The 27,564-nt window shown below is 43.2% G+C and overlaps 1 protein-coding gene across 6 annotated transcripts; it reads left to right on the top strand.

Annotated features, from left to right (window-relative positions):
• Positions 1-6,775: 6,775 nt before the first annotated feature.
• Positions 6,776-24,090, top strand: PEX5 (peroxisomal biogenesis factor 5). Of its 6 annotated transcripts, none has more exons than XM_058558887.1 (16): positions 6,776-6,836; positions 7,478-7,640; positions 7,977-8,012; positions 8,284-8,416; positions 8,617-8,748; positions 14,383-14,488; positions 15,002-15,092; positions 15,489-15,599; positions 15,846-15,938; positions 16,549-16,668; positions 20,454-20,597; positions 20,791-20,861; positions 21,266-21,478; positions 21,806-21,971; positions 22,311-22,468; positions 22,648-24,090. In XM_058558887.1, exons 2-16 carry the CDS (start codon positions 7,494-7,496, stop codon positions 22,847-22,849), a joined length of 1,923 nt encoding a protein of 640 aa, XP_058414870.1. In that variant the 5' UTR covers positions 6,776-6,836; positions 7,478-7,493; the 3' UTR covers positions 22,850-24,090. The 6 variants fall into 6 exon arrangements, with proteins under 6 accessions (XP_058414870.1, XP_058414871.1, XP_058414869.1 ...); XM_058558888.1 differs by lacking the exon at positions 6,776-6,836 and adding an exon at positions 7,047-7,322 and having other exon boundaries at positions 16,573-16,668; XM_058558886.1 differs by lacking the exon at positions 6,776-6,836 and adding an exon at positions 7,048-7,322.
• The last annotated feature ends 3,474 nt before the right edge of the window (positions 24,091-27,564 follow it).

The raw sequence follows: 27,564 nt of genomic DNA, 5'->3' as shown, positions 1-27,564 counted from the left end.
TACACATACAGCTTTCTTCCTTTGTCAAGCAGTCTCTGCCAATGACAGCTACTGAGGCTGAAAGGAGGATGGGTAAAAAATAACCAACAAATCCTTCCAAATGTACATGTGTAAAGACTGTACCTTGATTTGCAATTTCCAGAGCATGGCACTTCCATTACACTTCACCTTATGTCATTAAAAAACTAAAGAATCAAACCAGATGACGTGGTTCCCCATTTGCAACTCCTCCCCCAATAAAAAGGAATATGGAATTCAACACTTACAAAATAATTTGTTTACTCAAGTGAAGTCACGAAAGAAATTAGTTGCAACTAAATGAGACAATAAAAACTAGGGAAAATTGTAACTTGTGAGTTGGATATCATTATCTATTGAAGGAAATGGTCTTAGAGATCCATAACACAGTAGACAGAACTTATCTTTAAAAGAGAGCTGAGAGCATTCACTTGTGATTCAGACAGCATTGTCTTGGGAATACAGTCATGCACCGCATAACAAGATTTTGGTCAATGACGGACTACATATACGACAGCAGTCCCATAAGATTATAATGGAGCTGAGAAATTCCCTTTGCCTAGTGATGTCACAGCCGTCATAATGTCCTTGTGCAAAGCATTACTCACGTGTTTGTGGTGATGCTGGCGTAAACAAACCTACTGTGCTGCCAGTCATACAAAAGTACAGCACATACAATTATGTACAGTACGTAATACTTGATAAGAAACAACTTTGTTACTGCTTTATGTATTTACTATACTATACTTTTTATCGTTATTTTAGAGTGTACTCTTTCTACTTATAAAAAAAAGTTTAGGAAAACAGTATGCCATGTTACGCCAGCAGCAGCCTCATACATCTCATGTTTACTGCATCTCTTGATTACATCGTTTTCTCTTGTGCTTAATTTAATCTTTTTTTTTTGTGAGGAAGATTAGCCCTGAGCTAACATTTGTGCCCATCTTCCTCTATTTTATATGTGGGAAACCTGCCACAGCATGACTTGATAAGCAGTGCATAGATCCGCGCTGGGATCCAAACCTGCGAATGCCGGACTGCCGAAACAGAGCGCACAAACTTAACCACTACCACACCAGGCCAGCCCCATGCTTGATTTAATCTTGTGTTGTTTTGTTCATCATGGCTCCTAAGCATACAAAATCCACTGCTAATGTTGGCAGTAAGAGGCCACGTTGAGTGATTGACCTGGAAATGAAATTAAAAGTCATTAAGGACTACGGAGGTGGAAAATCAGTGATGGTTATTGCTCGCCACTCAGGCCTGTCCCATTCCACCACAGCCATGATCTTGAAGAACAAGAACAAAGTGATGGAAGCTGTGAAAGGACCTGCTTCCTTGAAGGCAATGAGACTAACAGAAATTCAAGAAGGGCCTACCTCAGACATGGAGAAACTTCTAATGACCTGGACTGAAGACCAGACACAGAGGCATATCCCTCTCAGCACCATGATGGTCATGGCCAAAGCAAAAATTTTGTGATGTTGAAACAAAAGGCTGGCCCTACCTATGATGTTGAATGTACTGCCAGCTCTGGGTGGTTTAAATCATTCAAGAATGGTTATTCATTACATAATGTGAAAGTGAGTGGTGAGTCTGCGAGTGCTGATGTGACGCCAGCTGAAAAAATTTTGGAAAGTCTAGATAAGCTGATTGTGGAGGAAAATTACTTGCCAGAGCAAATATTCAATATGGATGAAACTTCTCTAATCTGGAAATGAATGCCTGAAAATACTTTCATCCATAAAGAGGCCAAGTCAATGCCAGGTTTTAAGCATGGAAAAATAGTTTTGCTTGGAGACAATGTTGCAGGCTACAAACTGAAACCCTTTGTGACGTGGCACAGTGAGAACTCCAGGGCCTTCAAGGACATCAATAAGCACATTGCCAGTGTACTACAGGAGCAATAAGAAGTCACAGATGACCTAGCTCCTCTTCCAAGATTCCCTCCTGAATTGCTATGCCAGCAAAATGGAGAAGCACTGTTTGGAGAATAACATACCTTTCAAGATTTTGCTTATTGTTGATAATGCTCCTCTTTTTATTGGTGATCTTCGTCCCAATCTCAAAGCAGTGTTTCTCCCTCCAAATAACACCTCTTTGATTCAACCAGTGGATCAAAGAGTTATAGAAGCTTTTAAGGCCTACTACCTGAGGAGGACCTTTGCCCAGGCTATTGCTGCAACTGAGGCAGACACTGAGAAGACATTGATCCAATTCTGGAGGGATTACAACATCTATGGCTGCATGAAGAACCCTGCTTGGGCTTGGGGTGATGTCACCAAGGAGTGTATGAATGGCATCAGGAAGAAGACACTCAAAGGGTTCATCCATTACTTCAAAGGATTTGCCAAGGCTGAGGAGGTTGCAAAAATCAACAAGGCTGTGGTTGAGATGGCACACAACTTTAACCTGGGTGTGGATTAGGATGACATTGAGGAGCTCCTAGAGGTGGTTCCTGAGGAATTGACTAACGAGGAGTTGTTGGAACTAGCACAGGAATGCACAGCTGAAGAAGAGGAAAGAGAAAAGGATACTGCAAGTGAAGAAAAAGAAGAACCCCCCAAGAAAATTTACAGTGAAGTGTTTAGCAGAAGCTTTTGCAGACCCCAAGAAGCTCCTTAAAAAGCTTGAAAACATTGACCCCCAACACTGAAAGGTTTTCATTAATAGAGAGGACCGTTCATGGTGCATTATCTGTTTAAAAGCAAATCTGTCAAGCTTTTGCAGACCCCAAGAAGCTCCTTAAAAAGCTTGAAAACATTGACCCCCAACACTGAAAGGTTTTCATTAATAGAGAGGACCGTTCATGGTGCATTATCTGTTTAAAAGCAAATCTGTGATGAAAAAAAGAAACAAACCAAGCAAACCACCATGGATATATTTCTGAAAAGAGTGACACCTCCTCAAAAAGAGCCTCAGGCAGGTCCTTCAGGAGTTATTCCAGGAGAAGGCACTGTTATCAGAGGAGATGACAGCTCCGTGCATGTTATTGCCCCTAGACCTTGCAAGATGGGACAAGATGTGGAGATGGAAGACAGTGATACTGATGATCCTGACCCTGTGTAGGCCTAGGCTAATGTGTGTGTTTGTGTCTTAGTTTTTAACAAAAACGTTTAAAAAGAAAAAAAAAATTTAAAAATAGAAAACAGCTTACAGAATAAAGATATAAAGAAAGAAAATACTTTTGTACAGCTATGCAATGTGTTTGTTTAACGTGTTTGTTTTAAGCTAAATGTTATTACAAAAGAGTCAAAAAGCTAAAAAAATTACAAAGTTTATAAAGTAAAAAAGTTACAGTGTTCAGGTTAATATTTGGATAAAAAATATTTTTTATAAATTTAGTGTATCCTAAGTGTACAGTGTTTATAAAGTCTGCAGTAGTGTACAGTCATGTCCTAGGCCTTCATATTCACTCACTACTCACTCACTGACTCACCCATAGCAACTTCCAGCTCCATTCATGGTAAGTGCCCTATGCAGGTGTACCATTTTTTATCTTTTATATCATACTTTTACTGTACTTTTTCTATCTTTAGATACACAAATACTTACAATTACGTTATAATCGCCTACAGTATTCAGTACAGTAACATGCTGTACAGGTTTGTAGTCTAGGACCAATATGCTATACCATGCAGCCTAGGTGTGTAGTAGGTTACACCATCTAGGTTTGTGCAAGTACACTCTATGATGTTCGCACAATGATGAAATCGCCTAACGATGCATTTCGCAGAATTTATCCCCATCAAGTGACGCGTGATTGTTAGGTAGCTCCTAAGTCTTGTCTCAAATCTCTGACTTTTAACTACCTGTATGTGGTTCCAAATTTAACCCAGTAATCTTGACCTCCTCAGGCCAGTAAATTTGCTTTCCAGAGGTGTATAAGTGACGTTATGAGTTAAAATGTTTGATGTTTAAGAGAATCTGACGTATTAACCTACAATTTGGGAAGTAAAGTTTTAGACTTGAGATTTTAAGAGGACTAACAGAATTTGATAAATGTTTTAGATTTACCGGGTTGAATAAGAGTTTAGAAAGATTTTGCCTGACAGGGTTGTTTGCCCTGTCAGGCATTTAAAATACGGATACTGAATTCCATGTAGTTTAAAATATTTAAAGAAATTTAATTTTTATTTTCAAAAAGGGAAAGTCTAGCATAATGCTTAAGAGCATGGACTCTGGAACCAGACTGTGTAGGTCAGGGGTCAGGAAGCTATGGCCTGCGGTCTGTTTCTATACAGCCTGCAAGCTAAGAATGGTTTTGACATTTTTAAATGGTTAAAAAAAAAATCAAAAGAAAAATAATATTTTGTGACATGTGAAAATGATATAAAATTCAAATTTCAGTGTCCATAAAGTTTTATTGGAACATAGGCATGTTCATTTATCCACGGCTGCTTTCCTGCTGTAACAGCAGAGTTGAGTAGTCGTAACACAGCCTACAAAGACAAAAACATTTACTGTTTGGCCCTTTACAGATAAAGTTTGACGTACTTTGCTATTTATTAGTATAAGCTTGGGCAAGTCACTTAACCTCTCTGCGCCTCAGTTTCCTCATCTGTAAAATGGGGATAATAACAGTTGTTGTTATTAAGTTATTGTGAGAATTAAATCAATAAATATTTGAAAAATGCTTAGAACAATGCCTGGCACATAGTAAATCCAGTATGTGTCTAAATTGGAGGAATTTAACCTGTTAAACTTGAATTAATCAAACTTTAATTAAGGAATAAGTAAAGTCAAATATTAATTAAAGAATAAGTAAAAATGATTATTTTCATTTTATAAAAATTATTACTTTTATGATAGAGTAAGAATTTAAAGTTGAACATGGATTAACAACATCTACGATTTTAAATCTAGAACTTCAGTAAACTAAATATTAAATATCCAAGCAACTCTATTAGTCCTTGCCGAGCAGTGGAGTCCCCCTCGGACTTGTGGGCCAGGTTCTGTGAAGAATTCTATGGCGTAGGAAACCAAAGCTCTCCAGGGTTTCAAGCAAGGTTTCTCAAAGACTGGGTATTTGCAGTTATGTCTAGAATGAATTTTGACTTCCTAGCTGAGTAATTTTGAGTGAGTCTTATCTGTAGAGTGGGGTTAGTAATACCTATTTCATAGGAGTATTCATAGGAGTATTATGAAGATTAAAAGTGCTAATGCACATAAAATGTTTAGCGCAATGCTAGGATTTTAATAAGCATTCAATAAACATCAGTTGTTATCATTATGACCATTCTCCATGAGCTGGGCACATAGTGAATTATTGCTAATCAGGTACTAAACTCCTAGCAGAGCATTTTATGTGTGGTGTGGTTTGAGTGGTACTGGGAGTGCTCTCTGGTTGCTTTGATTTTCTGACATTCTTTCAGTTAAATATTGCTCTCTCCAGTGATCCTCTTTCTAAAGGATGCACTTTTTTGGGGGCATCCCTGTCTCCTCGGCATGGTTTAGATTACTAGGTGCTAGGTATCTGCTTTACAATGGCAGCCTGCGAACAGCGAACATCTCAGCAAGGGCTGAGATCTGTGTATTCCAGGGGAAAAGGGGGAGTGGGGTCAGGGTCTCTGAAAGATGGTCAAAAGGTAAGGAAAAGGAGAAATTTTGCACAATCTTCATGTCTTTCTGGCTATTCTGTTCCCCTGAGGTGTCAGAGCAGATTCTCTACCTTCTGTGGGATGAGTTTACACAGCCATGCCCCTCTGGTCCCCTGGGGCCTTCACCTTTGAACTCTGCAGGACAGCCAGGAAACAAGCCTGGCTGAGGGCGCCACCTGCTGCCTTCCTGCCTCCTCTCCTGCATCCAGGGCTGGGATGGTACTTCTGTCCTTTTGGCAGTAACCCATCCCTGCTCATCTACCAGCAGCCCTGAGCTCCTCCTGCCCTTCTTCTTCATGACATCAGGACTCCCTTGGTCTTGGAGCCAGGCGAGATATCAGTGTTTATTTCCCAGTGACCTTGAGGTTTGACACCACAGCCAATTCTGTGGCAGATGGTGAGGGCCTGAGGCTTATTCCACGATTAAAAATCATTTCCTGCATCATGTCTGTTTTCCCAGTCTGAGCAGTGGGAATAAAGCCACCATGGTGACCTTGACCATTGCTGAAGGAGGAAGGAGGGGAGAGGAGTGACTCACTGTGCATCTTCCCTGTACGGTACCAGCTCGAGGCCTCTATTTTAGTCTCCGGAATTTGTCATCATCCAGTGCTATTTTCCCCATTACACAGAGGTGGACGAGGGATCGGGGACAGGCCTCTGTCTTCAGGCAGACTGTGTTGCTGTCCCTCTAGGGGCAGTCTGGAAGGGGGCAGGCCTAGAAGGCTGGGGAAGGCCACGGATTTGACTCCCGTAACTCCCGTGTTAGGGCCTTTTTCTGAAACTGAGGCCCAGAAAGGGCGGGGAATCCCCTTGGGTCACCGTGCGACCCCAAGGAAGCGCCAGAATGAGCAGAACCCAGAATCCGGCACCCTCGGCTTTCCCTCAAAGCTCAAGAAGCCTCTCCTAGCTCCATTCTTCTTCAAGCTTTTTCATCAAACACGCCCTAGCGTCGGTGATCCTTCTGAGCGCTCTCAGAGCCGACGCTCCAAGACTCCCCTGCAAGGAGCCCTTCCCCTTTAAGACCCACGGCTCCTCCCGTCACGCTGCGTCGCAGTCTTAAGGCCCGCCCCTTCAAACAGCTTCCGTAGGTCGGCGACCGCAGCGCGGGAGTCACGGCCCCTTTAAGCCTGAGCCCCGCCCCTGACTCCCCGCCCCCTCCTCTCCCCTCCCCCCTCCAGCCCGCACCAGGTGCCCCAGCGGGTCGTGCAGCGGGAGGCGGTGAGCGCCGGGCCCGAGGGGGCGCGAGGGCACGCTCCCGGTCTTGTCCCGGCCTTGCCGTGTCCTCGCGGGTCCCGGGGGCGGGGCTGGAGCTGCGACCGGGGCGGGGGAGACGGGGTGGTCCAAAGCGCGGGAGGGCTGGGCTGGGATCGGCCGAGCGGGGGGAGGGGCTAGGTGACTTAAGGGGAGGGAATGGCCCCCCGCGGTGCTCGCCTGACGAAATTCGGGGTGTGGGGGGCTGGGCTTACGGTCGGGCGGTGTCCCCACTCTCCCTTGCCCGGCCAATGCTCCATTACAACCCGCTTGCGGAGTTGTCCCCCTTAGTCTTCTGGGGTCCAGGACTCTCGGGGGGGGCGCTGCTGCAGGCCTGTCCCCCCCACCTGAGACCGCAGTCGTGGAGGCCGCTGGAGAGGCCCAGGCTGAAAGCGGTCGCCTTTGAGGAGGGCGGCACGAGGGCGCCAGCCCCCTCTCGGACCCCTGTCAGAGGTGGGAGCCACAGCAGGAGGCGCAGGGTGGAGAGTAGCGAGTGGCTAACAACCTGGGGCAGACGTCTGCCCGCCTCCCCCAAATACGGGCCGCGTTGTGGGCTGGGGAAGGGTCTGGCTCCAGGACCTCAGTTCCAAACCTTCTCTGCCCATCAGAGAGCTGGCGGTCACCATGGCAATGCGGGAGCTGGTGGAGGCCGAATGCGGGGGTGCCAACCCGCTCATGAAGCTGGCCGGGCACTTTACCCAGGACAAGGCCCTTCGGCAGGAGGGGTTGAGGCCTGGCCCCTGGCCGCCAGGAACCCCAGCCTCTGAGGTGGTGAGTGTGCTTGAGGTGGAAAGTCCAGGTGATGGCCTGGGAGGGAGAGTCCAGATGGACACGTGGGGATATCTGCCTTCTCTGTTGTGTTGCAAATAGTAGTACAGGGTAGTTACCTCTTAATGAGTGTTTACTGAAAACTATACTAAGTGCTGTATATCTTTATATAGATGAAGGCAACCATTTTATAGATGAAGAAACTGAGGACCAGAGAAGTTTTGTGACTTGCCCAAGGTCATGTAAATGCTAGAGCTGGAATTTTAACCTGTGTTTAACTGAGTGAAGTGTCTGTGGTCTTCACTCGACCATATTGCCTCCCTTTCTTTTCTGTCTTAGGTCTCTAAGCCATTAGGAGTAGCCTCTGAAGATGAGGTAAATATACCAGTCTTTTCTGTAGCAATTTTCTTTGGCCCATTGTGTTTTTACTTTAAACTTGGCTCACCTGTATTTCAGTCTTTGGACTTTTCTGACTAAACAAGATTTGCTTTAGCCCTCCTGCTTGTTTTTTAAAATGTATTCTTTGAGTATTAACAACTCCAAACATAGTTTCTATGTTTCGCTTTCCTTGTATTTGACATGAGTATCCCCCATCCAATGGACCCTGCCTCTTGCTGGGTTCATTTCACTATCTCTTTTCTGACAGTTGGTGGCTGAATTCCTCCAGGACCAGAATGCACCACTTGTATCCCGTGCCCCTCAGACCTTCAAGATGGATGACCTCTTGGCAGAGATGCAGGAGATTGAACAGTCAAACTTCCGCCAGGCACCCCAGAGAGGTGGGTCCAGAGTCTGGTGGGAGGGGAGATCACCATTTTCTATGTGGATAGGGCCAAGGGAGTTCCATATTTGGATGCTGTTGATATTGGGGAACTGAGATGCTGAAGGAGACAAAAGGAACAGAGTGTTTTCATGTGCACTCAGGATTCCTTAGGCATGATAGAATGATGCATATTTCTCTCTCTTTCTCTCTCTCAAGCCCCTGGTGTGGCAGACTTGGCCTTGTCTGAGAACTGGTCTCAGGAGTTTCTTGCAGCTGGAGATGCTGTGGATGTAACTCAGGATTATAATGAGGCTGACTGGTCCCAAGAATTCATCTCTGAAGTTACAGGTGAGGCTTGTCATGGGAAAATCCAAAGTGGTTCCTTTGGGGCAATCAAAGTTCTACGCTGTTACCTAATTCATCTTAGCATATAGGGTGATTTCAGCTGCTTATGACTTTTCTGGACTCTTAACTCCCTTTCACAGGGCACTGAACCTGATTTCCCTTAGGTGATAATAGGAAATTGAAACACAGTAGACAGGGGCTGGGTTTGAACTGGATAAGAGATTTTGGAGATACATATATGTATATATATATGTATAGAGAGAGAGAGAGAAGAGAGAACACGAAGAATTAGGTCTACTTCTTTGTTATCTGGAACTTTATTACTGTAGTTTGGTGGAGAGGATCCACAAATTGGATAGATGGCAGTGTTGCCCAGGGAAAGAAATAATTCAGCACAGCCCATGGGATTCTGGCATTGTCATCTTGAACAGAGTTGGGGCCTTGGAAAGTGAAATTGTGGAGTTCAAGGGCCAGAAGTATAAGGTGTTGGAGGGCAAAGACCATACCTTGATGATAATAATAAAAATTAAGAATAATAGCTGATGTTTACTTACCATGTTCTAGGCTTTGTGTTAAGTGCTTTAAATGCTTTATCTGTTTAATCCCCATGAGAACCCTTGAGGTAGTTACTGTTTTATTCCTAGTGTTTAGATAAGAAAACTGAGGCTTAGAGGTTAAGTAATTTGCCCAGGGTGACACAGCTTTGTAGGTGATGGAGTTGGGGTTTGACTCTGGGTTTGAATGACTCCAGACCCTGTGAGCTTAACCATTATGCTATGCTGCCAGGCCTGCAACTTAAGCTCTTCAGGGTCCCAGGCTAATTTTCCCTCTTTGAGAGCATCCATGCTCACTGCATCCCTTGGCAATGATTCTTCTTCCTCTAAGCCTGTCTGATTAGGGCATGGGGGAAGGGCGTTCTCTTCAGCCTTCCTCTTCCTGATTGCTCTCAAAGAGAATCACCATTAGCCTTTTTCCAATTTAAGAAAGCAAGAATAATAAGAGATACAAATAGAGAAAGTTACAAAGATTCTAGACTCGCAGGGCACTCACATCATTATAGTTCCTAAATTTTCCTGAGATGATTAATGGGATCTAATTGGTTTCTCCCCCTATCTTTTTTTTCTCCCTCTATCATTTGTATTCTCCTAAAGATAGGACTTCCTCCACACACAAGGAAAAAACCTCCAAATGTAACAAGTAAAACAAATCTTTGATAAAAGCTATTGATCTCTTTTATCATGACTCCCTTTCCCACCCTGAAGTTGGGGGTTTAAGTAGAACAATAGGTGATCTTGGTTTCATTAAAATGCGCTTTATATTCTTAAACCCATTTTTTCTTCACAGTAACACTTAGAAGGTAGGTATTCCTCCCCCATTTTATAGATAAGAAAACTGAAATGTAGAAAGGTTGCTTTGTCCAAAATCATTCAGTAACAGATGATATTCAAACTCATGTCAGTCTGACTCTAGACTCCATACTTAGAACCGTTCCACTATCATTGAGAATCTTCACTATGGAGTTGCCTCAAGTGAAAATCTGAGCTGTAACAAAGACCCACCAACAGACCGAAACTCAGTTTTTCATACAAACCTTAGACTTAAGTGCTGTCTCTTATCACAAAGAGACTTTTGTTGTAGTATGTGGGCATCATTCATTTTTGATAACTCAGAAAAAAAATCATTGTCCTTTGAGCATTGAGATAGATGAGATTTTTGTTCAATTACCTGAATTTACAGTTACCTAAATTGGTTGCAGCCAGTAAGATCTTCCTTAACTTTTTTTTTGTGTGTGTGTGTGTGAGGAAGATCAGCCCTGAGCTAACATGCATGCTAATCCTCCTCTTTTTGCTGAGGAAGACCAGCTCTGAGCTAACATCCACGGCCAATCCTCCTTTTTTTTCCCCCAAAGCCCCAGTAGATAGTTGTATGTCATAGTTGCACATCCTTCTAGTTGCTGTATGTGGGACGCGGCCTCAGCATGGCCAGAGAAGCGGTACGTCGGTGCGCGCCCAGAATCTGAACCCGGGCCGCCAGTAGCGAGCATGCACACTTAACCACTAAACCACGGGGCCGACCCTTCCTTAACTTTTAAATGAAAAATAATTATAGAAAAACATGTTGGACCTGTCTTACCTGGTAAATTCTCCTTGGGAGATCTCTCTCTCTCCCTCTTTCTGTTTTGTGTAATCTTTTGGGACTGTGCCTGCTTCACACAGGCAGGAACATGGGAAGTCGGAAAGGGAAGTTGAGCTATTTGGAGTCTGCCGTCATAAAAATGTCCTATTGCAGTAGTATATTGCTTTGTATGTAGTGGACCTTCAATATTTATTGAATGAATGAATTGAGATCTGGGAGAAAGAGCTAAAGGAAATTGATTTTCTGGTAATTCATTTTTAATTATCCTCAGAGCATTTGTGGCTGATATTATTATATTGATGATATAGGTTACTTATTGCTTTATGGATAAGCATACTTCGAGATGAGAAAAGATTATATTTTTTAAATACTTGTTATTTTTAAATCCCCATTGTTAAGATTCGAGAATCAAGTTTAAAAGGAACCTTGATGCTCAATTTTTTTCTTGTTTTAATGTTTTATTTGGAAATAGTTATAGTTTCATCAGAAGCTGCAAAAAAATGTACAGAAAGGTTCTGTGTATCTTTCATTCTGTTTTCCCCAGTGGTAACATTTTGCATAACTGTTAGTTATGTTTAAAATCAGGAAATTGCCGTTGGTACAATCTATAGAGCTTATTAGATTTCACTGGTTTTGCATGCCCTCATCTGTATGTGTTTACAGTTTTATGCGGTTTTATCATATGTGTAGATTTGTGTAACCGCCACCACAATCAAGATACAGAATTATTCCATCACCACATGAAGCTCATTTTTTAGTCTACCATATTTCTTGATGGAATCTGCTCCCCTGCCACCCCCCAACACACACACACACATCTTCTGGGCCAGATAATTCCCCATCTTGTGATTGCTCAGCTCTGGGGATGAAACACATCTTTAAGGGCTTTTGAATTTAGCCAGCCTCAGCTAACATGGTGTGTGAGATTCATATGATAATCATGAGAGATAAACATGCATTTTCATAGGAAAGGCAGTGGGCAGCACCAGCAGATGATGATTGGCATTCCTCTGGATGGCAGAGGAAGAGGCTATGGAATAAAAGGGATAACAATCTCATTATCATATTTTCTGCTTTTGGTATGGGTTTGCCATGAGCAGAGAGTAATGATAATAATAGCTAATATTTGTTACTCTGTGCTTTGTATATGCGTTATCTTATTTAGTCTTCATAATAATCCCTATAAGATAGCAATTATTATCTCTATTTTATAGATAAGGAAATGGAAACTTAGAGAGTTAAGTAACTTGTCTGAAGATGTATAGTGAATAAGTGGTGAAATTGGGATGTGAATGCAGTTAGGCTGACTCTAGAACCTACATTCTGTACCACTGTGGTATTTAGTGCATATGGAAACTTTCATGGATAAGGGTAGGAAGTTCTGAGTCTTTGACTTTTGAGCTTAGGGTAGATGTGTCTAGGTGGAATGAACACACAACGAGAAACTATATGAGGTGAACATTCTGAATTGGATATTTGGTATCCATGTTGGTTCTAACTGTACCAATCTATATGACCTGGGATAGTTCCTTCCCCTCTGTAGGCCTTAGTTGCTTTAATCTCAGAGGTATCCAAATGGATCTGATTTTCTGTAAGAATTTCTCAAAAAATATTGTGAAGGCCGAGTGGTGGTCTTTTGGTTATTTTATTTTGATTCCGTTGTTGGAACAGGTTCCCAGTGCCAGGAAATTCTGAGTCTTGTGGCCGATATGGGCAGATACCAGATTATAGCTATTTGAGGATGACTTTTCTCACCTCTGGGATTTTTTTTTCTAACATACCTCATATCTGTTTTAAAGTACAGATGCTTCGTGTTTTTTCTGTTGCTTTTTGATCTTGAGAGGAGCATTTCACAGAAACGGCGTTCTCTGTAATTTGAGGGGCACTTATGGCCAGAATATGCTTTTGCAGAACACTCTAGTTGAGAGGAAGGAGTGACTAGAGAGTAAGGAGGAGAGACTGGATATTTTTCAACAGAATGGGACAAAGGTACTGGGAGGCATTACAAAGTCTGTTTAACTATTAAGCATCTCCTTATTAGATCTCCACTTGAGAACCAACAGTCTAGTTGGGGCAAAGGAAAGAGAAATGTTGCCTGTAAGAAGTAGTGAGGGAAATCTGGACGTAAACGTTGAGAGTCCTTGAAATTAAGAGACAGAGTCCATGATCAAAAAAGTTGTCAACCATGTGTTTTATTAAATTGGTAATATGTTACTTATTGTTTATAATTAAGTGTATTCGGAGAATCTTGATCCTTTGTTTTTTCAGATTTTGATATTACTGCCTCAGATGTTGAGATTACTTTGTTGAAATTATTCAGGCAAAGACTCAGTTAAGTGGAATAGAAAGTTCTGTTATTCATTAATACTGAGGGGATAAATCTGCCTTGTCAGTGTTAAAAGCAGTGACAGATCTTCAAACTGGGGACAAAGATAGGATGACCATTTCAGCATCTGGTTTGTAAATACATGGATGCAGAGCAGAAGGAAAGAACGCTGCAGGCTCATGCCTTCTCTGCGTTGACTCATTCTTTAGGGCCATTTGAATACTTGGTCTCATTGCTTTTTTTTTTCTGGCCCCAGAATAATAAAGGGCAAAGTCCAGGAGGTTGAGAAACAGTTTAGCACCTTTATTCAGTCTGGGGCCTTGACATGTTTATTTTGATGTTGCAGTGATGCCTGTTGTCACTGGAGCTTCTAAGACAATTTCTAGAATTAGTTTTAAAAGCCTAGCCCTGACAATCAAAAGTGACAGAAGTCACAATAGTGTTTATCCCTGGGGGTGGAGGCATGAGGGAGTCTGCGAGGAAACTGTGAATGTTCTGTATCTTGGTCTGGGTGGTGGTGATTTGACTGTATTCATATATAGAAATTAATGAAGCAGTGTACTTACGTTTGGTACATTTTATGTACTTTCATGTTTGTATGCTATGTCTCAATTAAAAAATTAAAAAAAAACAACAGACATCCAGTGGGAAGACTGGACCTGTGTACTTTTAATTCTAGCCTGGCGTTCTGCTTCTCACATTCTCTTGGTGGGTATATTAAGGTGAAATAAGAGGCTTCGTTCGTTGGGATGTGTGAACCTCGTAGATGGAGAACAGACTGGAGGTTTGGTTAAGGAGGAGGAGCTCTTCCATTCTCCCTTAGCTCCTCACCAGTTCTCTGCAGCACCTTCAAGGAAGGTGGAGGCCCTGGTGCCTGCTGTTTCTCATTGAGGTCTCTTGCACTTCAGGCAAAAGGGTTTGGTCCTTACTCCTTTCCTGAGCCTCCTTATTTGGCCTCCTGCTCTCAGCTCAGTAAACTGCCCTAGGCCCCTTGGGAGTGGGCTGGATGTTGAAAATTCAGCAATATTTTGTTGACTAGGAGTCTCTGAGAGATTCAGTAGGATTTCACTTGCTCTGGCGTGGTTCAGAGGACCAATTGAGTCTGCATGGTTCTCTGTCTTTCCCTGATCCCTCTCTGCGCCTGTGTGATTTCCCTAACTCTTTGCTCTTTGCAGACCCTTTGTCTGTGTCCCCTGCCCGCTGGGCTGAAGAATATCTGGAACAGTCAGAGGAGAAGCTGTGGCTGGGAGAGCCAGAGGGAACAGCTGCCAGTGATCGCTGGTGAGTCCAGCTACTTCTTTTGGGGTGGATCCCTGTGGAAAGAGTATTGGACAGTTTTCCCAGCCTCCTCCAACCTCCTCCATTCACATTCTCAAACCAACTTGCAGTCCCCTCATTTTCTACATTAAAGTTTCCACTTGTATTATTACTCCTATGAATTTGTCTCAGATATAATTGACTCAAGAATCCTAACTATCCTAACCTCAAGTTTGTAACTTTACCTTATGCACCCTGTTCCTTTTTTAATTTGGAGCCTGTCCTTTCCTTCTCTGTGCAAAGATATGTTTAGGAAAGGAGAGCTAAAGGGATGTAGGTAACGCTTTGCCACTCCTGCCCAAATGTCCTTCTTTAATGTAAATCGGAATTTGTAGGTCCTCAACAAGAGGGTGGAGTAGAGTCGCCCTCTCTTTTCCCCAGTAAGAACTGTAATTGCCATGGGCCAGGGGTGGGGAATAGCATGGGGAAGTGCTGGCAGACTAATGTGTAAAATTAGTTTGTCTTTACCTATTCCAGGTATGATGAATATCATCCTGAGGAGGATCTGCAGCACACGGCCAATGACTTTGTGGCCAAGGTGGATGACCCCAAATTGGCTAACTCTGAGGTGAGCCACATCCCACTGCTGCTTTGCCAGCAGAGCTGGTCTTGAAAGTCAAGAGTCTTGCTTGTCTTACCCAGTTTAGTTTAAAGAGAAGGAGATGAGATCATAGGTCTGTTCCTTCCTTTCTGGAGAACGGTGACTTAGGATCCTGCCTCTTCCTTCCAGTATTCATTCCCTCATTTCCTTGCCTACTAACCCTTTCTCTTTTCTGTGCCTTAAATCTTAGAGCCAGAAATTCCTTTCTTTTTGCGCTCCACGTTTCTCAGGGTCTTTAGCATATCTTGTCTGCAGGTAGAGATGGTCGGGGGAGGGGCAAGTGCAGGCTCCTCTTGGGCATGGTTGAGAGTGCACACCTGGAAGTCCTCTCCCAAGTGGCCTATGTGTGTCTCTGTGCCCCAGTTCCTGAAATTCGTGCGGCAGATTGGCGAGGGGCAGGTGTCCCTGGAGTCCGGTGCGGGGTCAGGCCGAGCTCAGGCAGAACAGTGGGCAGCAGAGTTTATACAGCAGCAGGTAGGACATTGTCACTTCCCAGTCCCACTTCAGAGCCGGCTGGTGGGAAGCCTTGGGTTCGGTGTTCAGTGGTCCCAGATGGGGAAGGGATTTTATTGCCAGCTTGTTTTGGTAGCATCCAGGTCCTGAGTGGGTGGGAAAGAGATTCTGAGAATGTTCTTCTCAGAAGTGTCCAGGTTGGTGGTGTTTCATGGGTATTTAGTGGTAGAAAGTTGTTGGTGGTATGACCATCCTTCTTTGTCACAGGGTACATCAGAGGCCTGGGTTGACCAGTTCACAAGACCAGTAAACACATCTGCTCTTGATATGGAGTTTGAACGAGCCAAGTCAGCTATAGAGGTGAGAGCAGATAGTGCAGGAGCAGACACCCCAAGAAAAAACACTATTGGAGAGAGTGGGTGTATTAACATCCAAGGTGATAAACTTTGTATTTCACACTGTTCCTAGATCATCTGTGTCAGAATTGCTTGGAGTGGTTGCCTTTTAAAAATGCAAATTCTGGGGCCGGCCCCGTGGCATAGCGGTTAAGTGCGCGCGCTCTGCTGCTGGTGGCCTGGGTTCGGATTCAGGGCGCGCACTGATGCACCGATTGTCAGGCCATGCTGTGGCAGCATCCCACATAAAGTAGAGGAAGACAGGCATGGATGTTAGCTCAGGGCCAGTCTTCCTCAGCAAAAAAAGAGGGGGATTGGCATGGATGTTAGCTCAGGGCTGATCTTCCTCACAAAAAAAAAAAAAAAAGCAAAATCTTAGGCATCACCCTAGACAGACTACTGAATCTGAATCTGGGGGTAGGATCTAGGAATCTGCATTTTAAGAAAGCTCTTCAGATGATCTTAAACACATTGAAATTTAAGAACTATTGCCTTAGGGAATCCATCCTAGTGGAGCTGAGGGTGGGGTGGTCATGATGGATCTCCTCTTTCTATCTGCCTTCCCTTCCTTACAGTCTGATGTCGATTTCTGGGACAAGTTGCAGGCAGAGTTGGAGGAGATGGCGAAACGGGATGCTGAGGCTCACCCCTGGCTTTCTGACTATGATGACCTCACGTCTGCTTCCTATGATAAGGTGAGAACTAGTTTTCAGACTGCAGGATTTCTGTTTTATTGTCTCTCCATTAATCCTGAATTTGAAGGGTACCCACTTTTAAGTAATTATTTTTTGAGTCCCTTTCCACGAAAGGAAGTCAGAATCATTCCCTTGCCCCTGCTCTCCTCCAGTAATTGAATGTATGCTTTCTTCTTGGGATATAAAGGTTAATAATAGTAGACCACCTTTGTCAAATAGTAATACAGTGACATAATACCTAGGATAGAGATTTGCACATGATGCATTAAAAGCATAGACAAAGGAGCTCTGCTTTGGAGGTCGATTGAGGACATTTTGAGAATATTGATAACTCCCTTGGCAGAGAGTGGTACTTAGTAGACTCTCTCTCTCTCTTCCATACCTTAATATCTATTTACTTTTTTAACTCATAAGTTTATTTTAAATTCTTTTCTTGTAGATACTAACTACTTGCCCCAATTTAGGGTGTTTTCAAAGAATTATATTAAGTAACTTAAATGTAAGGAAAATTTCCCAGCAGTCAGTGGTGAAAGATGATCGAATTTTGCATATAGCATATACTATTGACATAGAAGTGTGTGTTATTTCAGAGGTCTCACTGTGAAAAAAAATATGCTAGTGGTTTGTAGGGTATTTGGGGATGTGGTTAATAATTGAGCTGCTGAGTTGAAGCATGAGGGGGAAGGGAGAGAATTGCTTGGTTTTGAAAAATGCAAAACAGGAACTGGGGAGGTGAGTAGTGAAGTCTGTTTTTCAGCTCGGTTCTGGTTGGGAAAGGATTCTGGGGCTCGAACCAGAGCCTGAGATGGAAAGCAGGATGCTGGAGGTGGATCTTGATGTAAGGGAGATGTGCCAAGATAGGGAAGAATATAAAGTTCAAGGTAACTTAAAAAAGGCTAGAATTGGAAAGCTAATGAAAAACCTAGTTGTAGGAAAAATATGAATTTGTTTATTATTCCAACCTGAATTCCTGAGAGCTATCCTGTTATATAATAGAAAAGAGAGCTTACCTTCTTGGGACCCTGCCCTATGTTTTGCCATAATAAGGGTTTCTTCTATAGAATTCTGATGAGGAAGAACTGAAGGAAATACCTGGAGATAATACTTTTATTAATTTGTATTAACAATTTGGTAAGTTGCATAGGCCCCATTGACTTATAAATGGCGAATTATAAATTTTAGATAAAAATTTCCATGCTTTTGAGAAATATAGACATAGTGCTAATTTCATATAAGCAGCGTTTCCTCTTAGCATTTTTTACTCTCATATTAATGACATACTAGGTGGAATACATTTTTTAATTTCAAAACTTAAAAATATAATTTTGTTTTTAGATTCCTGAACCCTGTTTGCTGTCACTGATACCTTGGGTTATTGCAAAATTAGGATTAGAAACATTTGCATTAATGTTCTGCAAAAATATGCTGTACTTTATTACTCACTAATAATGAATGATTAGGATTTTATCTGGCTTTATGCTAACTATTTCTGAATTATATGTTAGTAGTACATTTTTTTTTTCAAATGTGGATCTGACGCTGATGGCTGATGTTGGATAAATTCATGGGTCTCTGAATGTGCTATTTTTTATTGATAGTCTTTAAATTTTTAAGACAACTTAGCACCTATAGCTCGAGCAGATATTGCATAGTGTTAGCGTAAAGGAGAAGCTTCTGTGCTGGGACAGACTCTTAGGAGTGATCCTGTTTTTGCAGTTTGATCCTTTGAGATTTTGGAATAGACCAGACAATGGGTCAGACCTAATGATTAGCTTGGATTAGACTTTTTAGGATGTAACAGCGATCTCAAGCTTATTGTATATTCAGTGGGTTGTTGAAGGTTCCTCCGGAGTGCTCTTTTTTCCCCATCTTTGCAAATATTCTAATTTTGAAAAATTCCTCTCTGATCAGCAGTTGATGAAACTTTAAGGACAGATAGCATGGACAGGAGGGTACTTGGAGAACCCTGTGGTTGCAACCTGATGGCATTGATTTGTTGCATTGTCTGCTAAGGATAATACCTATTCAGGAATAGCATTTGAAGCTTTTTGGTAAGGCTTTGGTGAATATTCTCATTTGATGCTCTCAGTAGCACTGAGAGGCAGGAATTACTTTCATTGGAAAATTGTGTTATAGGTAACAGTGATCTGTTTCCTACAGGGTGGCTTAAAACATGGATTGATGATGGACATAGTTGAGGTTGAATACAGAAGGATGTATTTTGTTGAACTCTAATCTTCTAGGGTGGGGGGGGGGGGGTCAGCAAATTGTGGCCTGTGGGTAAATCTGGCCTACCACCTGTTTTTATATGGCCTGTGAGCTGACAATGGCTTTAACATTTTTAAATGGTTAAAGAAAATGAAAAGTACTATTTTGTGATGTGAAAATTATATAAAGTTCAGATTTTAGTGTCTGTAAATAAAGTTTTATTGGAACACAACCATGTTTATTTGTTTACATATTGTCTCTGACTGCTTTCTCACTACAATGGTAGAGTTGAATAGTTGTGATAAAATATATTTATTATTTGGCCCTTTACAGAAAAGGCTTGCTGATCCCTGCTTTAGGGTCATTTTTTACCTTCTGAATACAGAGATGTCCCAGGAACATTACCTATTCTCAACATGAATATGCTTTTTATACCTTTATCCCAAATCCACCTCTTAGACCATGTCTCGCTTCTTAACCCTCCATTGTAATTATTTAATTTTTATTTGTCACAAATAATTTCAGTCTGATGACTTATAATGGTTTGAAACTTTGCTGGTAAGATTTAATGTTTCTAGTTCTTCAGCAGTTTCACAATAATAGTGAAAAAGGGCCTCACTCATGTCTTTGTTATGTACAGTTTCCTTCTAATTTGTCCTTAACTACATTTAGAAGAGCCCTGCCTGGTATTTTGCATCTTGTTTTCATTGTGGTGTATTGTTTTGTGATGGTAACCACCAAAAAGAAACATTTTATTTGCTTGTCCCAAGTCACGTGGCTTACTAGTAACTCCCATTTTACTATATTACCTCTCTGCCTAACATGAAATACCAGTAGACAAAGCTTCGCACATAGCATCATAACTCTTCCCTCAAATGTGAAATTCTCAGCTAGAAGAGAGCAGTATTTTTCCGAAGGATTTTCTGCCATCAGGATTTTGGGATCTAGCTTTCATACAATCAGATACAGATTAATCTTAATAACTTTTAAGAATGAAAGTGGGGAATAAATTAAAATTTTCAGAGTGCTTGAACACATGCACACATGCGCACATGCAGTGCGCACAGTGACTCCATGAGCTAGGTGAAGAGTTGCATTTGAACAGCAGGACCGCTGACTCGAAATTGCCTTTCCTGTATACATTATCACACTATTGCAGGATAACAGGAAATGACATTTGAACAGCCAAGGGGAGCTTATCTCATCACTGTAAGCAGATCCTGTTAAGAAATGTTTTCTGTCCAGTGGTGGGAAGTCAAGGATATGGAAATACAGGTCTATAGGGACTTCCTGAAATAAGCTTATTCCCAGCATGGATCAGAGTTCGTAGACTTGCCTAGCTTTCCAGTTACTGTGAACAGGAGATAGCAGCGTGAGCACAATCCTGAATGATTTTACTGTAGTCATAGATGATCTCTTCTATGATATGGAAAATTTGCCAGCATTTAATTCAAATACCATTTTGGAAGCCTTCAACTTTTTCTCCACCTCTCTCGGTTGTCATCTCCCATTCTTGTTGCTCTGACTGTGATGACTCCCTCTTAGAGAGTTTCTCATTTGGCTTCTCTTCCTTCTAGGGATACCAGTTTGAGGAGGAGAACCCCCTGCGTGACCACCCCCAGCCTTTCGAGGAAGGGCTGCGGCGACTTCAGGAGGGGGACCTGCCAAATGCTGTGTTGCTCTTTGAGGCAGCTGTGCAGCAAGATCCTGAGCACATGGAAGTGAGTGACTCGTTTTTCTGACTTCAAATTAGAGACTGCTTCCTCCAGTTTTGAGGGAGGCCCCAAAGAGCAGTGCAGATGGATTAGGGCCTGGGGGGTGTGGTGAGAGTGAGATGGTGAGTAGGGGAAGCCAGAGGAAGCAGGGATGGAAAGGTGAATACGGAGGTGATGTAATCTGTCATCTTCTCTGTAGGCTTGGCAGTATCTGGGTACCACCCAGGCAGAGAATGAACAAGAACTCTTAGCAATCAGCGCGCTGCGGAGGTGAGTACTCTGAAAGGTGGGGTCAGGTGGTTCTAGGGCTCTACAAATAGACTTTAGCGTGATAGGAGCCCAGACTCAGACCCTCGTTTTCCTTCTGGCCACTAACAAGAGTGTTTTCTCACGGTGAAACTCTAAGGTTTAGAGTGAATTGGAGATAACTGATTCCATTCATTCATCAGCTTTTGATTTTATTTGTTGGATCCTGGCTGGTTCCCTGGCTGCTAAAACTTTCCTCTTCTGAGCTCTGTAACTTTATTAATAACTCACATGTAGAGGATTCTTCTGAGGGAGTTGGCAGGTGAGGCCATCATGACTCTGCATTCTGAAGCTTGGCTTGGATCCCAGGGTGCTGATGGGTGCCAGTGTCACTGCAATACCAGCTCTTCCCATCTCTGTCCAAACAGGTGTCTGGAGCTAAAGCCAGATAACCGGACAGCACTGATGGCTCTGGCTGTAAGCTTCACCAACGAATCCCTGCAGCGGCAGGCCTGTGAAACTCTGCGAGACTGGCTGCGCTACACACCAGCCTATGCCCATCTGGTGGTGCCTGGTGAAGAAGGGGCCAGTGGGGCAGCACTGGGCCCCAGCAAGCGCATGCTGGGATCTCTGTTGCCTGAGTGAGTGTGAGGGGTTCCTGGGATGACGAATGTAGCCTGAGTAGGAGGAGGACCGTGATTTTGGAAGTGTGGATAGATTGAGATTTAAGGATCTAAGAGTGGGATGGGAGACCCAGGATCAACTTGAAGGAGGTCTGCATTCTACAGTACAGTGCTGGGCTGAAATGGAGAAAGAGGCTTCTAAGTTGGAATTTGGGAGTAGGAGGGATGGCTGATAGAGTGATGAATCTTGGGGATGTGATTGACTAACTAAGGAATTACTTTGGAGGGTTAGGAATATAGACATAACTACATATCTCCTTTTTGCCTTTTTTCTTCCTTATCCAGCTCCCTGTTTCTTGAAGTGAAAGAGCTCTTCTTGGCAGCTGTGCGCCTGGACCCTACATCCATTGACCCTGATGTGCAATGTGGCTTGGGAGTCCTTTTCAACCTGAGTGGGGAGTATGACAAGGCGGTGGACTGTTTCACAGCTGCCCTCAGCGTTCGTCCCAATGTGAGCCTCAGGAGGAATGGAAACGGGACATGATGCTGTACCTTATTGAAGAATCATTTGTTGGGACTTTTGGAGTCATGGGATATTTCATTCTAATGTTCCATGTACTGATTGCCTTGGGAGAATTGTGAAAAGAAGGGTGGGAGTACAGGGTCATCTGGACTCAAGGGAGTCTGCAGGGGATGAGGTCGGTTACATTGTGGCCACGCAAAGAACTGTTGAGGAGAAAGGAATGGGATAGTAACATATATTAGCTAAGCAGAGACCCAGAGGGAGGAATGGGGTGAATTTGATCTGAATCTGGCTCATGTTCCTAACCCTTCTCCATCTCTATCCCAGGACTATTTGCTGTGGAATAAGCTAGGGGCCACCTTGGCCAATGGAAACCAGAGTGAAGAAGCAGTAGCTGCGTACCGTCGGGCCCTTGAGCTACAGCCTGGCTATATACGGTCCCGCTATAACCTGGGCATCAGCTGCATCAACCTTGGGGCTCACCGGTGAGAGTATCTATTGAGTAATGAATGAATGAACTTTCTCCCTGTCTTTGGCCCTAGCTGCTCATTCTCTGGTCCTGTTATTTGACTAACCAGCCCCAGCTTTCTTCCTCCCCATGCCAGCTGAGCTGTCTCCTTCCATTGATGTTCTGCTCACCAACTCTTACTGCTTTTCTCTACAGGGAGGCTGTGGAACACTTTTTGGAGGCCCTGAACATGCAGAGGAAAAGCCGGGGCCCTCGGGATGAAGGGGGCGCCATGTCAGAGAACATCTGGAGTACCTTGCGTTTGGCATTGTCTATGTTAGGCCAGAGTGATGCCTATGGGGCAGCTGATGCCCGAGATCTGTCCACCCTTCTAGCTATGTTTGGCCTGCCCCAGTGACAGTGGGATGGGCTGCCCTGTGAGTGTCCACCTGGAGGGGTCCCTGCTCTGGATGTGACTCCCTCTCCCCAGTTGGGCCTACCAAGGGAGTGGGCTGATGACCACAAGCAGTATGGCCTCTCAGGAGCTCCCTCAATGTAGGGGTGGGTAGTCTGTCTTCTAGTTCCTACATAATTGTAGGAAAATGAGCTGTGTTGTCTGAGTCCCTTGGTAATTCAAGGGCTGTACATCTAGCTATGGATCTCTCTGCTCATCATGCCCTTTCTTGGTGCTGCTTTTTGGGTAGGACCCAAAGATAGAGGGTAACTTGTCATCAGTGGCCATTTCTGATAGGGTCTCCCACATTTGTAATGTCTGTCCTTTACCCTAGTTTTACTGGGAATTGATGATAGTTCAGCTCTAGTTCAGCTTTGCTGAGCAGTTGTGTATAGGAGGTTCTTCTACCGTGCACTTCTGTGATGACTGTATTTAGGATGAGATGTGTTAGGAGTTGGCCTGTTTGATTTAAATGTTGATTTGGCTCAGTAGAGCTGAGTTTTGATAGGGGTGCTCAGAGTTCTGTCATTCTTGGACCTCTCCTGGCTGTAGCTCAGATTCCTTGGGTATGATGCTGCATGCAGTAAGGCTGGCATCTTTATTGTAGGGGTCTTCAGGAGTTGCAGGGGTCAGTTGCTACAGAGAGTCCTTTGGGTGTGGGGTAGGAAGAAGGCTCATTTGTGGAATGAGCCTAGAAGGGACCAGATGGGATCAAATCAAGGGCTCGGTTTTGGAGCCTTTGGTAGGAGGACAGAGCAAGTGGGATGAGGGATATGTGAGTGCAGCAATCCCTCCTCTTAGAAAGACCTGCGAGTAGGAATTAAGCTAGCTTTTCTAGAAAGCTGGTTCAGAAATTGCAATCTTGCCAAATTCCTGGCAAAGAGGGGTTTCAGTATTACCATAAGCCTTTCTTGTACTTCCTGAAATGTTTCTAGGGGAGATCGTTGAAAAATCCCCATCCCCCATATTACCTCCGTAAGGTGAAGATGAGGGAGCAGCTTGGATTCTTGTCCACTGCCCCCTGCATGGGAGACATACTGACTCTCAGAAATGACTACAAAGCCTCTTGCCTTGTCTTCAGTAGCTAATGATCAGAGAGAATTTTTTTTTTTTTAAACTACCATGGTCCCAAGGTTCCATCCTGAAATTTATTTTTCTTTGTATAAATATGTGTAAATGATTTAAAAATAAAACTGTAAAATATTTGTATGAAGAATAAATGGAACTGACGTGGGTATGAGTTCTCTGACAGGTGTGAAGTTGGGGTGGTTGGGGGTGGGTTAGTGTTTGGAGGGTTGGTATTCAACAGTTTTCCTCTTCTCTCTCCGGCTTTCAAATTCTCATTGGTGTATTGATTACCTATCATCTATCCAGTAATTCTTGAGCACCTAATATATGCTAGGTACTGTGAATAAGGTGAACAGGTTTTTGCATTCTTGGAGCTTATGGTTTAGCAGGAGAGACATATTTAACAATCATGCATTTCTTACACTTGCATTACTACTATAAAGGAAAATATGGGATGCTATCTAATTGTTTGGTATTGTTTTTATTAATTTCATGGGAGGATTTGGTAGTTTTACCAATGCTTAGGGCTTCTAAAGGTTTTCTTCTGGCTCTACCTGGTTTTATCAGGAACTGTATCAAGAGCCATGTCAAGATGGGTATCTATTCTGGGGAAAAATTTTAAATTATAAACATATTTATATTTGGAGATAATTGTCCATGGCCAGGTTAGAATGAAAAAAAAAATCTAAAAGAGAACTGGTTCAGTAAATTATCCAGACAGTGAAATATTATTTAGCTAATAATTTATGGAACAATTTTCAGTGATAGTAAATGCTAACAATATGATGAGAAAAAAAGGTTAGCTAACTATAGATTATCTCAAGAAAAAAATGAAAAGAATAAGAAAATATCCCAATATGCTAAAAGTGTGACGATGGAGTAATTTTTCCCCTGCTTCATCATATTTCTCTGTAATTTCCAAATTTTCTTAGTGCATGTGTAATACTTTCATAGAAAAGAAAATAAAACTCCGTCGGGGAGGGGAGCAGGAGGCAGTGGTGGCATCTGTTGCTACCACCTGGGTGATTATGCGGTCACTGGTGTCCTGGGCTCTGAAGGGCTGTCAGTACAAAGCCACAGGCTTGGGAGTGTGCTGGGCAGGCTGAAGCAGCCTTTTCTACAGTGTGTAGATACATGAAAGAAAAGTCTGGCCGAGTAGAAAGCTTGAGAATTGAGATAACTTCTGGTTTAAGCAAGGTCTCCAGGCTTATCTACTTTGCCTGCTTTTAGTGGCCTGAAGGCATCCAAGAAGATGCTTTTTTTGCATGATCAGTTCCAGGTATGTCTTTTGAACCCACATCAAATCCAGCCAATATTTACTAAGCCCATCTCGTGCCAGGTGCTGTTCAGGCACCAGGGATACAATTCACAAGGCAGACAATGTTCCTCCTCTCATGGCTTACAGACTAGGTCTGAGGGAGAGACAATCAATGAGTAAATAAGAAAGTTTCAGTTATATGTGCTATGAAGCACTCAAAATGGCACGTTGCACTAGAGAGTAAGGGGAGGGTTTGTGGAGGCGATGTTAGATAGGGTGGTCAGGAAAGACCTTGCTTATGAGGTGATCTGAGTGACTAGGGGCAGCCAGCCATGATGAGTTCTGTGGGAAGCGCAGTCCAGGTCCCAGGGGGCAAATGCAAAGGCTCTGATCTGAGGTTAAAAGAGCTCTGTGCAATCCAACAGGAAGAAGGCTGGCGTGAAGGAGAGGAAGACTAGCAGGAGAGAGGGGGGAGAAATAGTCAGGAGCCATGGCTGGTAGGCTCTTTTCTGATTATGGTGCAGAGTTTGAATTTTATTCTAAGTTCCACAGGAGATCACTGGGGAGGTTTAAGCAGAAAAGTGGTGTGGTGTGATTTAATTTTAAAAGATCACTCTGGCTGCAGTGTAAAGAATGGATCATGGGGATGTGGGAGGCTGGGTTGGGTTGGAGCTGAAGCAACTGGACCAGTTAGGAATCTCCTACAGTAAGCCAGGTGAGAGATGCTGGTGGCTTAGTCTAGGGTGGAGATGGAGTGGAGGGGATGGATGGGTAGCATGGAGATGGAGAAAGTTGGACAAATTCAGTATATATTTTGTAGGTACAACTGATAGAGCTTGCTGCTGGGTTGACTGTAGAGCATGAGGGAAAGAAATGAAGGATAGGGCTGGCCCCATGGCTTAGTGGTTAAGTGCACATGCTCTGCTACTGGCGGCCCAGGTTCGGATCCCAGGTGCGCACTGACGCACTGCTTCTCCGGCCATGCTGAGGCAGCATCCCACATACAGCAACTAGAAGGATGTGCAACTATGACATACAACTATCTACTGGGGCTTTGGGGGAAAAAAAACGCAAAGGAGGAGGATTGGCAATAGATGTTAGCTCAGAGCCGGTCTTCCTCGGCAAAAAGAGGAGGATTAGCATGGATGTTAGCTCAGGGCTGATCTTCCTCACAAAAAAAAAAAGAGAAAAGAAATGAAGGCTGACTTCTAGGTTTTTGGCCTGAGCAACTGCAAGAATGGTGTGGCCCTGAACTGAGAAAGGGGAAATGAGATGGAGCAGGTTTGGGAAGGAAAATATCAAGTTCTATAGTGAACACGTTACATTGGAGGTAGAGATCTCCTCAAGTATAGATATCAAGTAGATAAATTGGATATGTAAGTCTCAGGGAAGAAGTCAGGGCTAGACATATAAATTTGAGACTCTCATAGCCAGTATTTAAGGCTCTGGTACTAGCTACGTTGCCTCAAGAGAGAATGTAAATGAAGAGGGTATAAGGCCGCATGTTACCAGGCATACAGGATCCACTGAAGTAGTTGTTTGTTCTTGTATGATACAAATCTGTAAAGAGTGGCGTTTAAAAAAAAAAAAATCTGAGTCTGAGTGCTCTCTTCAATATGACCAGAGCATTCTCCCTCTATAGGTAAACTGATAGGAGGTGAAATGATTAAAAGCCTGCTTGGTGAGTGATGGAAATTAGTTCCATAAGACATCTTAATGGCCGCAGACTCTGGTTGCTGATGGGCCATCTCCCCAATACTGTCAAACCAGCCAGACAAGCGCATAAGCGTGCTAGGGTACCCACTTCTCTAAATGGTGCTTGCATAGCATCGCCTCCTTGAGGCTCCTCTGTAGTTTCTTTCTTTTTTAATTTTAAAATTAAATTTAAATTTTTTAGAGCAGTTTTAGGTTTACAACAAAATTGAGGGAGAGATTTCCCATATACCCCATACCTGCAAACATACCATTATCAACATCACTCACCAGAGTGGTACTTTTTTTTTTTTTGAGGAAGATTGGCCCTGAGCTAACATCGGTTGCCAATTTTCCTCCTTTTTTCCTTTTTTCTCCCCATCCCCCATAGATAGTTGTATGTCATAGTTGTATGTCCTTCTATGTGGGACGCTGACTCAGCGTGGCTTGATGAGTGGTGCGTAGGTCCATGCCCAGGATCTGACCTGGCGAACCCTCGGCGGCCAGAGTGGAATGCGTGAACTTAACTGCTATGCCACCAGGCAGGCTGCAGAGTGGTACATTTTTTACCAAGGATGAACCTGCACTGGCACATCATAATCACCCAAAGTCTATAGTTTACCTTGGGGTTCACTTGATGTTATACATTCTATGGGTTTAG

The sequence above is a fragment of the Diceros bicornis genome, chromosome 17 (assembly GCF_020826845.1).
Source record: "Diceros bicornis minor isolate mBicDic1 chromosome 17, mDicBic1.mat.cur, whole genome shotgun sequence".
Classification (NCBI taxonomy): Eukaryota; Metazoa; Chordata; class Mammalia; order Perissodactyla; family Rhinocerotidae; genus Diceros; species Diceros bicornis.
This window is presented reverse-complemented; position numbering and strand designations above follow the sequence as displayed.

Excerpts from the sequence above, each read along its gene's own strand:
- PEX5 (XM_058558887.1), top strand. The coding sequence starts at position 7,494 with ATGGCAATGCGGGAGCTGGTGGAGGCCGAATGCGGGGGTGCCAACCCG. Across the intron at positions 15,600-15,845 it reads CAGAGTTTATACAGCAGCAG|GGTACATCAGAGGCCTGGGT; the intron begins GTAGGACATTGT and ends TCTTTGTCACAG. Across the intron at positions 15,939-16,548 it reads GAGCCAAGTCAGCTATAGAG|TCTGATGTCGATTTCTGGGA; the intron begins GTGAGAGCAGAT and ends CCTTCCTTACAG.